The sequence below is a fragment of the Anarrhichthys ocellatus genome, unplaced genomic scaffold (genome assembly GCF_004355925.1).
Source record: "Anarrhichthys ocellatus isolate YVR2014 unplaced genomic scaffold, GSC_Weel_1.0 scaffold102, whole genome shotgun sequence".
NCBI classification, from domain to species: Eukaryota; Metazoa; Chordata; class Actinopteri; order Perciformes; family Anarhichadidae; genus Anarrhichthys; species Anarrhichthys ocellatus.
Window position 1 is genome coordinate 640,004 of NW_022280132.1, and position 14,519 is coordinate 654,522.

Below are 14,519 nucleotides of genomic sequence, written 5' to 3' on the forward strand. Positions count from 1 at the left end.
CACACACACACACACACACACACACACACACACACACACACACACACACTTTTCAAGCCTGTCCTAGCCCTCAAGTTGTTTTTCTTTTTTTGAACAATTAAATACGAGTCACAAGCAATGAGATAACTAATTCAGCTAATCCAAGGCAAACACAACCCAACCAAATACCTGCTAAAGACTTGTGTGGCTGCAAGAGGTTCATATCATGTTATTGTAATAATATAATATTTAAAATACATAGTTATCATACGAATACATTCAGAAAGAAAATATAAAATGTAGCCATTCAATTGTGAAAAATCATCAATATGAAACATAATTTTTTTCAGATAGTTACTTTTATTATTTGTAACAAATAAAATAAAAAATAAATGCTTTTCAGGACGTTGGGGGTTATGTGGAATATCACAGTTTATTGCAGAGTTCTATTTTATTTCAATCCAATTTCTATACATGTTGTCCATAATAAGGATCAAACGCCAAAGATCCGATCTCTTCTTTCCTAAGAGAAAAAGAAAACTAAGAGGGTTTTGTACATCCACCCAAAGGACCCTCAAATCAATGACCCGTCATATCAAACTCCACCACATGGTGTCACTGTTGTTCCACGGTCTCCAGCTTCTACAGGACTGAGGTCATCAGTCGGACAGAGAGGGATTTCAAATTCAAATCAACATTAATGCTCTTTTTGGCTGCTGCACTGCTGTCATCCGATGTTTGATGAACTTGTCTATATAACATGAGCCCTGAGGTTTGGTACATCGGGAAAGGTGTGTTCCCATGGAAACATCATCATCGTTAATGAAGATTTAAGAGGCAGGCCTGCTGAGAATTTCTTTCCATTAAACCAAACTTTGATACGACATCTCTTTTAATCTTGGTTTTAAAAAGTCCCTGAACATGTGTGCATCTGTCACAGGAACGAACGAACACACACACACACACACACACACACACTCTTAGTCCTTCCTTCCCTCTCAGTAATTACTATCTTTGCTGAGAGCCCAGACAGATAAGAGGTTTATTAATCCTGGTTTGAGTGACAGCCTCAGAGTGATCATCTGCCTCCTCATCTCACACACCATCATCAGCTGCAGCTCGGCTCTCAAGGTGCCGAGGCCACTGAGCCGCTCCGTAGCCTTTAAAAGACAGCGACATTAAAAGCTGAAGTGCGGCTTATCCGTTCTTCAATTTCCTCACTTCCTGTCAGAATACGGTGCTTTATTTCCCACCATTTTAAGAGCACTGTTAAACAAGATAAACAGTGAAGTGACCCGCCGCTTGTGATGTAGAAACTGGTGTTAGGAATACTGAGATCTTGAGAAAAATGGAGAGAAAACACAAATAAAAGCTGCTGATTCCGGTCGAGACCCTCAAACACACCTGCACAGTACGAGCGCGTGTTTCTGTGAGCCTCACCTGCGTGCAGGAACAAAGGAGAAGTGTGCAGCTGTGTTGGGGGAGAAGTTGCGAGGGCTGTCCAGCGGGCTGGTACCTGAGAGAGAGAGAGAGAGAGAGAGAGAGAGAGAGAGAGAGAGAGAGAGACATGAGGGAAGGAAAGAAAAGGGGAGCGAGAATGAGCACGCTGAACAGTAGCCCCACTGAAAATACATGATCTCTGTATCTCTGTATTTACCTGTGACAAATCACCAAAGTGAATGACAGCTTCAGAGCTCATGAGCAAATAAGACAGATTGAACCTGAACTGCTTATTTGTTGATGTCAGTTTTCCCGCTGCATGTTATGTGAAAGCACACCCTGTCAAATTACAAGATAGAAGATCAAATAATGGGCCTCTGTATGACAACACGTGTGACGTGTTCTGCTTGTTCACGTGTCTTCCCTCCTTTTCAGTAAGACAAGAGCTGAGTGAGTTCAGCTGACTTCTCTCGTCCACCCTAACCGCGCGGAAGAGGTGTACCTCGTATGTCGAGACCTGGACTTTGGAGGCAGACCACCGGCTTTGCCACCAGAGCTGCCATAGCTCCGGTTTGTGCCCCTCACACAGAGCTGCTGGTAGCGTTAGCAATGTAAAAGGGTATCGACGCAATAATGGCCCAAACCAATGTATGTGAGGTGTTGGAAATGAAAATAAAGAAAAAACAGAGGTCATTTAAACGGAGACATCAACGAAAATGATCTAACTGGAGAGACGACGAGATTCGGAATTTCTGATGTTGAGGGTTGACGCCGTAATCATCAGACAAATTCAAGGAACAGCGAGAGTTCTTGGTTGTTTATGACCGAAACTACAAGCCGGCTACGTGACTGTGGTGCAAACCGCATCAGGTCCGACCTCCTGCATGCTCTGCCCAGGTAAACCTCACCTAAACCAAATGATTCAATAATTGATGCTTTCTTTCATTTCAGTGAGCTGGTAAGAATCCCCCTCGAGTCAGAAGCATTTTATCAAAGTCAATCCCACCTAACAACATGTAAAAGTTGTGATTGTTCAGTTTTCAGACCTTGTAACCGCTCATTGTCTCATTGGATAGAAACGACTGTCACTATTGACTGTTTAGAGCATAAAAAAACCCACAAATAGGCTCCATGAAGTCAAGGTCACACTGAATAATTAAGAGAATACGAAACAGAAATTCAGTGTGATGCTCAGTCTGCACAAACATCTGCCTTTGTGTTTCAGGAGAGGAAACATCCATGCACCGAGCATAAAACATCTGCAGCGCAACGTCAACGACCTGCTGTGAAACTGACACGCGAGGAAACAGCCGATGCTTATCCTGAGATTATTTAATAAGCATACCGACACATCGAGATACATAAACACACAGCGTGATGGATGGGAACGTTCAAAGCCGGGTCTATCTGCAGGGAAACGCGGCGCTCAGTGCGCAGCTAATATTTCAGCGGAGGGGAGACGGAGAGGGCGACAAGAGATGAAGTGGTCGGACATTTCCACATCAATTATGCATTTCTCCTCGGCAGCCCGTCTGGACGGAGCAGGGACTCAGATATTAATAAGAGCATTTGTCTCTCCGTCGGACCGGAATCCCCGTCTCTGTCTGAAGCCGCGGAACATGTATGCACATACTCAAGCGAACACGCGTGTTATTAGTCAAACAGAAGCTTGTTAGTTTCCATCGCATTCATCCATCACATTCAAAAGACACAGGGAGGAACTGTCACACCTCATGGCTCCGACTGTGTGTGTGTGTGTGTGTGTATGTGTGTCTGTGTGGACCATTCGTCAACGCAAGAAGACAGATGTAAGACTCTCTCTGTAAAAAACAGTCACACACAGCGAGGTGTAAACTCTGTGTGTGTGTGTGTATATATAGGGCGTCCGGCGCCTCTCAGATTTATTTGCATGATAATGCGACGGTGCTCCAAGGTGTGTGTCGTGAGCTCAATGTCAGCAAGGCTTCCTAAAGCCGCCTCAGAAACCCTCACCCTGGGTCTGAAGTGGTATTTCATTCTAGTGCTGTTCTCATTAGACAGTCAATGAGTTAGATGATTGATATGAAAGCAAAAACACCAACTAGTCTCTGGTTCCAGCTTCTCCAGTGTGAGGACTTCTGATGGTCATTTCTTGAGCAGACCTTGTAAACTGACTTCAAACAAGTTTGATTTGATTGTAGCCAATAAGATGACGAGGCTTCTGTGGTTGGAGTGAGAGAGTGTCCAATGAGGGAGAAGGAAGACGGAAGATGGGGAGGTCCAATATTATCTTTTGCAGTTGTGTGACTATTGTTGTACAGTACATGTCGGCTGAGAAGTAACAAGACACTGCAAAGACATGTTTGAATACTTTGACTACGAGGGAGGAGGGGGAATTATAACACGTCCCAGTTCATACTGCTCAGTACATTCAAGGGATCTTTCATTTTTACATTATGTGGCTATAAGGGATGGGCATGACTACTTAATAATAATAATGAAAATAATTTAAAAAAATAAAGAACCAATAATGATAATATTACATTGCCTAAAAATATAAATGTATTTGTACCTTTCTTTGGACGGGACGCAGTGATTAAACTGCCATCTGTGATGATCTGAACTGATCCATGACAGATAACATTCAACGTCTTCAATCAGAAACCAGGATTAACAGTGATCTCTGGAAGCTTTCTCAACAAAAGAAACAAAAGTGCAGTGCAAGCTATTTAACCTAAAATTTGCGTATTATAGGACAACTAGTTTGACGATTAACAATTTGCACACCATGCACAAGGAGAAAACAGCAGAGACAGACAACAGGCGGGCTAGCAGAGTTAGCACGTTGTTTCCATGCCACCATAACATATCTGCCAATGTTATTTAACATCTCAAGGACTGATATCAGATCAGTTGTGTCCTTAGCGTCCTCTGCATCTACATGACAACAGTCCTCTGGCGTGAGAAGCACAGCGATTATGAGATGTGTAAAGTCTGTTGAAACACAGGGTGGAGTAGAGTCAGAGAGGGAGGGAGTAGGACTCAACAACCACCGGAGCATGACCATTTCCTATTTCCTGTTGACATGTGTTGTTGCTGATACATTAGTGGTATCTCAGAGGGTTTAATCCCTTGCTGTAGGAAAGCTATCAGTTGTGAGATGACAGGTTGTTGGCTTGTTACCCAGTCAGTTTGTTTGCATGATGCTCTGGTTTCTTTTTTGCCCCACTGACCTGCACTGGTCACGGCTGTCATACAGCTGTCAGCCAAAGTCACTGAGGTCACTCCTTCCCGCACCGCACCGAGACTAGAAACATCACAGCGCCTCATTTCCACCACACACACACACACACACACACCGTGATGCGATGTCCACACAGTGACTTTCAGCATGCTGACATGCTCCGATTGGCTCCAGAGGGGGGAAGAAAATTCAAATCACTCTTGAAATCTATTTGAATAATACTTTCCACTTCTCGTGAGGAAGAGAAAATCACTGTGTGGATGGTGTTTTGAAAGTGAAATGTAAATTAGGGCTGAGAGTACCCGGTAGGCGGTCTTGTCACTGCAGGTATCGAAGCCACCCCGCTGTCACATTTTCAGAAGGTTTTGTGCAGTTGACAGTGACCTACTTTAGCAAAGACTAAGACATATACCGGCGTATGAGATACATGCAAATGTATTATCTGCTTTGTGCCTCTTCAGTCTTGCTGCCTCTCCAGGGACAGCGTGGTTGGGATAACAAAATACAGCTATAATTGGGGAGGGGGCGGAGAGACAAAAAAAAGAAAAAGAGCGCACAATGTGCGACAGGAATGAGAGAAAAGCTTGAATCCCAAGTTGTCTTTCTTCCTGTCCTGCAGTGCAATTACAAAGTCGCATGGTGGATTGTTTGACAGAATTCATCAGAAGTCAGAGCACAACGCAGCTGCCAATCATCTGCCGGGCTTTGCAGAAGGGGGGGGGGGGGGGGGGGGGAGTTTAGGGCAAGGCGGAGGTAAAGGAAGAGAGAAAGTGTAGATTTTAAAAGAGGAGAGAATGAAAGGAGACGTTACGGTGATGACAAGAAACTAGTGAGACAGAAAGGAGACAAAGGAGTGGGGGGAGAGAGAGAGAGAGAGAGAGAGAGAGAGAGAGAGAGAGAGAGGGGAAACGAGGGATTTATGCAGGCTTTTCAACATTTAATAAAAGTCATTTTTGGAGAGGATTGGTCCTCATCAGCCCCTCAGGATATTAGACTTTGAGGAATCTCCATTTGATTAGCGCCAAATGGCTGGGTGATTGAAACCATGATGAAATTGGTGATGAGGGCCAGAGCGAGAGTTTGAGAGGAAAAGAAGAAGAAAAAAAAGAAAGAAACCATGTATGTATGAAGAGGGTCTGTGGGAATAAAGGAAGAAAGTTTGAATGGCCTCCAGTGGTGCATATTAAGTAGTAAAGTAGCAGCCAGCAGTGAGATATCACAGCCTTGGATTAGACTAAAGGTTTCTGTTGACGCGTACGTTTCTGTGGAGGTAATATCAAACTTAGCATGAGGCTGAAAACCCCATTCAAGCTTTTATTCAAACATTTGATCAAAGCTACAGTAAGAGTAGTTACTGTGTAGTTACTGTGTAGTTACTGTGGACTGAAGCAGCATGAGAGAAAAGGAAAAGCACAACGTTAATTACCAACATTGAATTAGCAGTGTTTACTTCCTCTGCGGTGTCGGGGACACAGAGAGAGGGGCCGCGAGATTGGTGGCAGCGTTACCATGGCAACACAGCAGCCACAGCAGTCAGGATGGAGAAAGGAAAAAAGAGAGGAAGAGATGGAAGAGTGGAACGAAAGAGGGACAGAGTATTATGGATGCTGCAGCGCAATGTGACCCCAAACAGGCGACCACGCAACCGACATATGGCCAAAATCTTCTATCCCGATACAGGTCAATACACATGTAGATCACCATGTAGCACGTTTACAGGCAATGCAATACATAAACAACATACAGGCCGATTGTTGTATACTCCCTTGTGAATGAAATACTTCACTACTTTAGTGCAAAATTATCTGATTGTCAAAGACATTTCAGTTCGTTAGTGCTTGTTATTGTATCACGATATCTCGATACATGATTTCATCACGATACCATTGAAGGACTATAAATCATTATATTGAATTATGACCCAGCCCTACAAAGAGACACACAAAAACTACACAAAGAGGGTAAAAAACAATGAAGTCAGTGTGTCTTGCTCCTCCATTGGAGAGGTGGTGGGGTCACTAGCATGTCTGTGCCCAGGGGGCCACTGTCTCCATAATACACCTGTAGATATATGATGACAAATTATTTTTAGAAGCTCCCAAATATGCTTTAAGCTTCTCAGTCACCAGTCAAAACAAAGTATTTTACCTGCATCTTAAAGTCCGTTGTTAGCCTCAAATACAAAGCACCAACAGGATACAAAAGGAGAGGCAGAGACAGAGAGGGGTCTCTGGGTTTAATGGAACCAGCGTCGTCGCCCCTTAACCACTCAGCATCTATGACGCTGTGCATTCCACATCTATTGTGAATGATTACTTTCAGGGTGACGGGCCGTAGGAATTTCAAAATAAAGGCGTAACTTAAAGGTGATCAGATGCATCGATGTTTTAACTTTGCGTTAAAAACCAGTTATTCAAACAAAGTGTGTGTGTGTGGGCGCTGTGACTGATTTGCCAAGTTCCATTATTTCCTGAGCAGGAAATGAGACATGTGCGACATGCCTGTCAGCTGAGCACAAACACACCGTTAATGAAGAGCTCTCTCTCTCCAGAGTCAGATATAATTGTCGATATTTTACCATCCATCCATTTTTCATATCCATGCTGCAGTTTTTCTCTCCTCTCATTCAGACCCTGTCACCAATCCATTTTCATTCAGTCCCCCCAATCTATATTCCGACCGTGTCGCTCGCTCCCGTTCAGTCACCATCAATCAATATCACTGGTGTTCATCTCTTTCACATTTATCTCTCTCTCTGAATGGTGGAGGAGGGTGTAAGGGGTCCCATGGGTGGGTATCTGATGGTGGATTTGGAGTTATGTGTGCTTGTCTTGAAGGCTGTCAAGTGTGTTCGACAAAAATCCTGCCAGCGTTCATTTCAACTGTCACGACACACACAAAGTAGCAGCACACGCACCAAATTTCCATGTGTGTTTATGTTTGGTGGTGCCTGAGAGAGGACCCTCCCCCCCCAAAAAAGGATTTCTTTAGAACAGCTGAAATCATATTTTTTTTATCAATCTGTCAATTTTCTTTGGTCTACAAATCTGAAAATTGTAGAAACACTATGAAAATAAATTCCAATTAAAATGTAATGGAGCTCAAGGTCACACCATTAAATAACTTGTATTGCAAGATCAACAGTTAAAAACTCAGATATTGAGATTCTAAAGAAAAAAAGCATTTTAAGGGCTGTAAACGAGACAATGTTCTGCGCTAACTGCTTAATAAATGACCATAACTTCCAGTTGGCCAACGGTTAAACAGCAGCCAACAAATACTGTAGGTTAGGGTCTGATGCAGATATCGATATGTACCCAGTGGGACATTTTACGGTTGAAAAATCAACCCAACAGTGTTTTCAGATATATCTGTGATACGCCAAAGATCAGCCAGCCCATGTCAATATATCAATCAGGCTCAAATGGCAATGCAAGTATCAATTTGTCCCGAGCCGAATTTATATGATCTGCTCATACTCACATGGCCCTATCGATCAATTCCAGGAGAGCACGTGTTGAGAGTTTTATGACGTTGAATGAAGAAGGGCAGAGCTCGAGCTCATCATCGTCGAATGCAAAACACTCAAAATATACCAAACCAATTTGAGTGATTCCTTAAAAAGGCAGGCGGCAGCCCACATACAACATGGTGGGCCTGTGCATCAGTCCACGCAATCAAATATGTCGCTGTGCTGTGCTCAGACAGCCGCCCGTTTATTGTGCTTTGTTGGTGTGCGACGGTAAACAACACAACTCCTTGTAACGCAGCTCACCTGCTGTTACTACACACTGCGTTCTGCAGATGAGAAAAACAGGTGATACTACAACATCAACTGACAATGGTTCCTTTGCTGTTGTCAGCCGGGCAGACTGCTGTAAGCATTGTAGGTATTCATGGTCCCCAGAGGATGAATCACTCGTTTAGTCTGGTGCTGCTGCATCTGTTAGTTAAATCTGTTTAGGCTACCAAAGCTTTCAAACTGCTGATCAGGATGCTGCTGGTGCCAAGATAATGTTTACACATTTAGAAAAATAGATCTTCTTGTGTCAAGTGTCAAAGCAAGTATACATATATATGTGTGTGTGTGTGTGTTACCTGTGTGTCCATGCAGAGGTGAGTGTGGTCGTGGCAGAGTGGGGGAGGTGCTGGACGTCACAATCAGGCTCTTCCTGTTGCTCGTTCGACAGCTGAGGACAAAGAAAAAACACACACACACAAACTCAGTTCAGTGAATTCATCTATGTTCACATTTTGAATCAATAAAGGCAGCTGTGTTATCTGCATGACAACAGTAACAGTTTGAATTCTTTTTTGCAATGAACCACACACAAAGACTTCTGCGTCTCACAGCTACAGTTTCACCGAGTCCGTCCGTATGTCCTTCAGAGGACAGCGAGGACAACGCAAAGGCATCAGATAGTCGCAATCATGCAACACGCAGCCGGCAGTCGCCTGCTGCTTATTGCAGACCAACTTGACCGAGTCAAAGAATTTAGTTTTGCCTACAAATATGCTGTCGTCTATATACAGAGGAGTAATAGCAGAGGAGATGAGGAACTCCATCAGGTGCTAATAGAACGACAGTCCCTTTAAAACAGTGGCCTTTAACAACACTCACAGAAAATACTGTCAGCTCTCTAATGCGGGATGTATAGACAAGGCCATGGCAAAAATATACTTTGTAAAAATGTAAGCAGTTATTTATGAATGTATCCTTCTAATCTGTCGTGTGCCGCTCTATTTGGGTAAACACTCTCTTATTTACACATTTACAAGGTTGTTGATGCACCCATATCCGTTTAGTTGTCTTTTTCTCGTTTGTTCAAGAGATAAACTAGAGTTCATATATGAGGTATGATATTAGTTTAGACTCAAAATACTGTTTTGCATCGCACCTCTTCTCTTCCACTGCTGTGTTTGATTAGAACAGGGATTCCCAAAGTGTGGTGCGCGCGAGCTGCCTCCAGGGTGTGCGCGAGAGGAAAAATCTAATGGTGTAATAATTGATATTAAATATAATTTTAAAAAATGTAAGTGGGATTTTTCACAAAAACATGAATTATAAAAATTCCCTTTGTCACATTTAAATTTAAAAACTTACAATTTAATAAATAAATGCACTTCAGCTCCTGCCGCCAGACTGTCTTTTACGTACACAGCCTAGCTTGTGCAGCTATAATGTCAGCTAACAGCAACGTTCATGCAAATATGCAAAACTGGCTGAAATCGGGGAAACTGTCAGGTGGGACATCTGAAGCTATCAGTCATAAAAGAGGAGAGGGACAGAGAGAGAGAGAGAGAGAGAGAGAGAGAGAGAGAGAGAGAGAGAGAGAGAGAGAGAGAGAGAGAGAGAGAGAGAGAGGAACGGAGAGGTGCGTTGGGGAGAGACCGGGAGAAGAAATCGAGCAAGAGTCAGAGAAAGATGAGACGGAGGAGGCCGAAAAGGAGGAAGGGATAGCACAGACAAATCGGGAGCACATAGGTCCATCGCGGAGTCAAGGTGAAACAAGAGGAAACGAGAGTGAGCATCAGACCGGGAATAAAAAGAGGAAATATGATGAAAGGTATCTGGGTCTGGGCTTCACTTGGATTGGCAATGCAGATTGCCCAAAGCCACAGTGCGTGGTGTGCAGTGAGGTTCTGGCTAACAGCTGTCTGAAGCCCTCTTATTTACGTCGCCACCTGAACACCAAGCATGCCAGTGCAAGTCAGAAGCCCCTTACATTTTTTATTTCGAAATTTGAGGAGTTACAAAACAGCCCAAAACAACTGCAGTCTCATTCATGTGTTGGGTCTATAAAACACGCACTGCGGGCTTCATATCTGGTCACAGAATAGCAAGAAAGGGGCTACCGCACACAATCGCCAAAGACGTGTGCTTGCCAGCTGCCAAAGAGATGGTGGAATGTATGATTGGAGAGTGTAACTTTATTGTAATTCGATTCAGATTAATGTAACCGCTATGTATGGTTAATTGTAAATTAAATGTGATGCAATCTGCCTCTGAGCCTGTGCGTGTGTCCTCGCCATCCTTATTGCTCTTTCAAAGTGACGCCTTGTGTAACTGAAATGTATTGGAACTTTGTTGCAGTGTTTCAGGGCGTTTTCACACCTTCAGTTCGATGGCTTTGTTCCGATTCAGGGATTAACATGATACAATGTTGCAGTTGCCCCTTTGTTCGGTTTGTGTTCACACTGCAACATTTAACAGCGGACTAAATATTGCAAACAAACGCCACGCGCGAGCAAACTGTTCTCTCATTGGTCCGATTGTTATGCGGCTATAAATAGGCTGTTGATTTTTTTTTTTTTTAAGGTGTGGGGGATTGGGGGGTGCGTGAACCCGGTTGGGATGTCGAAGGGGGTGCGTGGCCTAAAAAGTTCGGGAACCGCTGAATTAGAAGATGTCGACCCAGGCTCCGCCGCTAATGGCTGAACAGCCATTAAGAGGTTGATCACGCAGTGTAATGGTTAGACTTCAGCTCCCCTCTGAGCTGAGATGACTGTGTCTTTGTAGTGTGTGTCTTTGTAGTGTGTGTGTGTGCACAAGCTGCTTATAAAAGATGCTTGCAGAGAAAAGAAGAATCTGCTTTTAAGCTGCGACAAGCGTCCCCAGACAGAAGGGGAGAGGAGGAAATGAGGAGGCAGTCTTCGGCACTTAACAGCTCAACACGACCACAGGTCGAGCTCGCAGGATCTTTCCCGCTTTGTTTTTGTTGCTCTGTAGTTCACGGCCGAGCGCGTCCGTAATGACTGGAGGCGAGGCCCGCTGTGCTCAGAGGAAGTGACGGCTGGAAGAGGAGGCAGTGATGAGGCCTCAGGGTGTGCTGAGGATGATGTCTTATTAAAGTAACACAATGCTAAACTGGCAGAGGAGGATGAAAGTTAACAGATGCTGTTGTTATTATTACTAAATACTGACCTAATCACTGGATCTAAAAGGTGTTCCCCAAGGTTCTACCCTGGGTCCTCTCTGTTTAGCAGACGCCGGAGGATGAGCGTAGAGGAAGAAGAGAGGAGAGTGGCGTGCTGTGCACAGCATAACTCTTGTTGGACAATCAAAAGGCAGCTCTGAAGTATTTCGGTTTAGTTTCTTCATCTATTTGTTAAGCTAAATGAACTGAATCCAGTATTCAAATTAAGATTTTAAACCCATTTTCTAAACAAACGCAATGTGTTGAACGTCTTCCCTCAGGTATGCCTGCATTTTCCTTAAGTGAAAGAATGGACACACACTTCTTACAGGCTCCTGCATTGCCGGCAGGTGTCGGCACACTAACAGCATGTGTGTTCGGGTGTTAATTGGCCCATCACATCTGCTGGCTGTAATTATGTAGTTGTGTAGTGTAGTGTTTCTGACAGGCCGAACCTGCCGGGTTGATCACGAGACACATGAAGTGATTAGGGCCGAAACCTTCGCTACAGTCAAATGATCAGCGTGACGTCTCGGATTTCGGAGCTCTTTATCTGTGCGGTTTGTGTGCTCTTATATGGACCTGTTTGACTTCCAGGCTTTAAGTGTACGGATGTCTTTGGCATTTGAATAAGCTTTAGGTCAAGGCCAGGGTTAGGGACGAGCACATGTATTATGACCTGTGTGAAGGTCATAATACAATCTAATTCCCAAACCCACCTGACAAATAATTACTACACATGATGTATATATTGCATGCTGGGTGTGTGTGTGTGTGTGTGTGTGTGTGTGTGTGTGTCTGTGTGTGCTTGCCATCTGTTGAGATGTGCAGCATCAGCAGTTTGAGCGTAGCATGTGGTGTACACACACACGCACACACACACAGTGGTATTTACCTCTTTCTCAATGTTCTAGTGTGATAGCACTCTGCACTTTGTCTGAACTTTGAAAGCTTTGGTACTTTCCTTTACATTTCCTTCAAAGAGATCAATTTAAACCAAAGTAAAGATTTCAATGAATTAATCTCCATTCATGTTGAACTTTCGGCTCCCCTACAGACACATTTTAAAATGTTTGCACATCTGGAGCTGACCTGCTGTGCAATGACTTAAAGACTCTCTAGCTTACACTACTGAAGTGGAACAATGCCTCTATTTCTCTATTACAGGTATCACATTAAACAGTACTTTTGCAGGAAATATCCTCTTTGAATTTATGATTAGAAGTTATTAGGAAACTATGGGAGCTGCGAAAAAAAAGAAAAAAAGAAATCTGGCCATCCGTTGTTATCCTGTGAGACATTTAGAATGTTTGAGCCGACAGTGACATTAGAGGAAAGGCAAAGGTTGGATTGATAGACATCAGCTCACTGCGAGCAGAGCAACAGCACCTAGTGTACAGATCGAGGACGATAAGGAGACCACTGAGAAAGGAAGTCACGAAGGAGGAAGACACAAAAGAGAACAACCCTGGACAGCGGAGGGACATAAAGACGACACGGTGCGAGTCCCACCGAAACTAAAGCAACGCTCAGTTGGTGTGGGTTCATTAACAGCGACGGCTGCTCACTCTGCTGCTGATCACCGGCTGATGAATAAAGCCCAGTGGCTGCCTCGTGAGTCTGCATGTACATCTAAGGCCGAGGCATCAAACGAGCTGTCAAATGTGGAGTGAGTGTTGCAAAGACGAGCAGGAGACAGGGAGGGGTAACGGTTAAAAAGACTCCCAATTCAGACACCTTCGTGACTTTCTGTCTGGTGGATGATGGAGAGGAAGCAGGACGACTCCTCTGACCAGCTATACGTTGTCTTGCACAAACATTGACAATGTATTAACACTGTGTACTTGTTTCTGACTTGTATACACAATTGTAACTGCTGCAGCACAGTTTCACTCTCGTAAGAAACTGTGCTTCTGTAATTCTTTATTCTCCTGCAGGCAGTTTTGGATCCCTGCTGGAAACATGTTTCCATTATGCAGAACTGACTGAAGGCAACATTTCTGCGTGTGTGGGTGTGAAGTGGGCTTTTGAGTGCCTCTTGTCACCATCAAAGCTGCAGCCTGTCAGGTAACAGCGCAGTGAGTGAGTGCTGCTGTTCCCTTTCATTACTTTCTCTGGGTGAAGCCGCTTTTTATGACCGAAACTTCTCTTAAAATTGGTCACGGTATTTTACCCAAGCGGTGATGAGAATTCAAAAAGTCTTTGTGCTTCCCATACTGTAGTAACTGCATGGGCACAAAGCGCTCCCTCAGAGCCGTCAGCCATATGAAGGAATAGTTCACCATCATGGGAAACGCGCTCATTTGCTTTCTCTCCGAGATGAGAAGATCGATATCACACTCATGTCTGGCCTGGCTCCAGAATACACCCGCTAACACCTCTAAAGCTCACAGATTAACATGCTGTGTCTCACTTGTTTAATCCGCGTATGAACAGAAATGTAACGATGTCCATGTGTGGCTTTAGGAGAAGTTGCGAGCTGAACTAGTTCTTGTTGAACAGTCGGTAAAGTGACTGTGTGCAGCTTCCTGAGGTCTCGTCATCACAGTGAGGTTGCCAGGTTTGGTACCATCGAACCTGTAAAATGGCTCTGAGGCTCTGGTTACAGAAAGTAAAGTGAGCTGAAGAAGCGGAAAAACTACTGCGCCACTGATGTTTGTTGTCACCATAACAACCAACAACAATCCCCATTGTTCATAGAGCGGTATGTTTAAGTGTTTGCACATGTGTGTTTACTGCCGTGTTACCTGCTGCCATATGAGCGACTGCATAGAACCTCAGGATGTAATAACTTTGTTGTTGTAAAACTCATAAGACACACAGTCGTAGAGGCAGACCTACAGCGATGTGACGGGAGAGATAGTGGAAACTAGCGACGAGCAAACAGCTGTGTGGGTGTTAAACTAAACCACCTGACACACACACACACACACACACACACACACACACACACACACACA

The 14,519-nt window shown here is 44.0% G+C and overlaps 1 protein-coding gene across 1 annotated transcript in view; it reads right to left on the bottom strand.

Moving 5' to 3' along the window:
• Nucleotides 1–14,519, bottom strand: part of mast2 (microtubule associated serine/threonine kinase 2) — a 142,069-nt gene that overhangs the window by 30,238 nt on the left and 97,312 nt on the right. Inside the window, 2 exon segments of the mRNA XM_031876024.1 lie at nt 1,420–1,495; nt 8,741–8,832. Of these exon segments, the coding sequence (XP_031731884.1) occupies nt 1,420–1,495; nt 8,741–8,832 (168 nt within the window).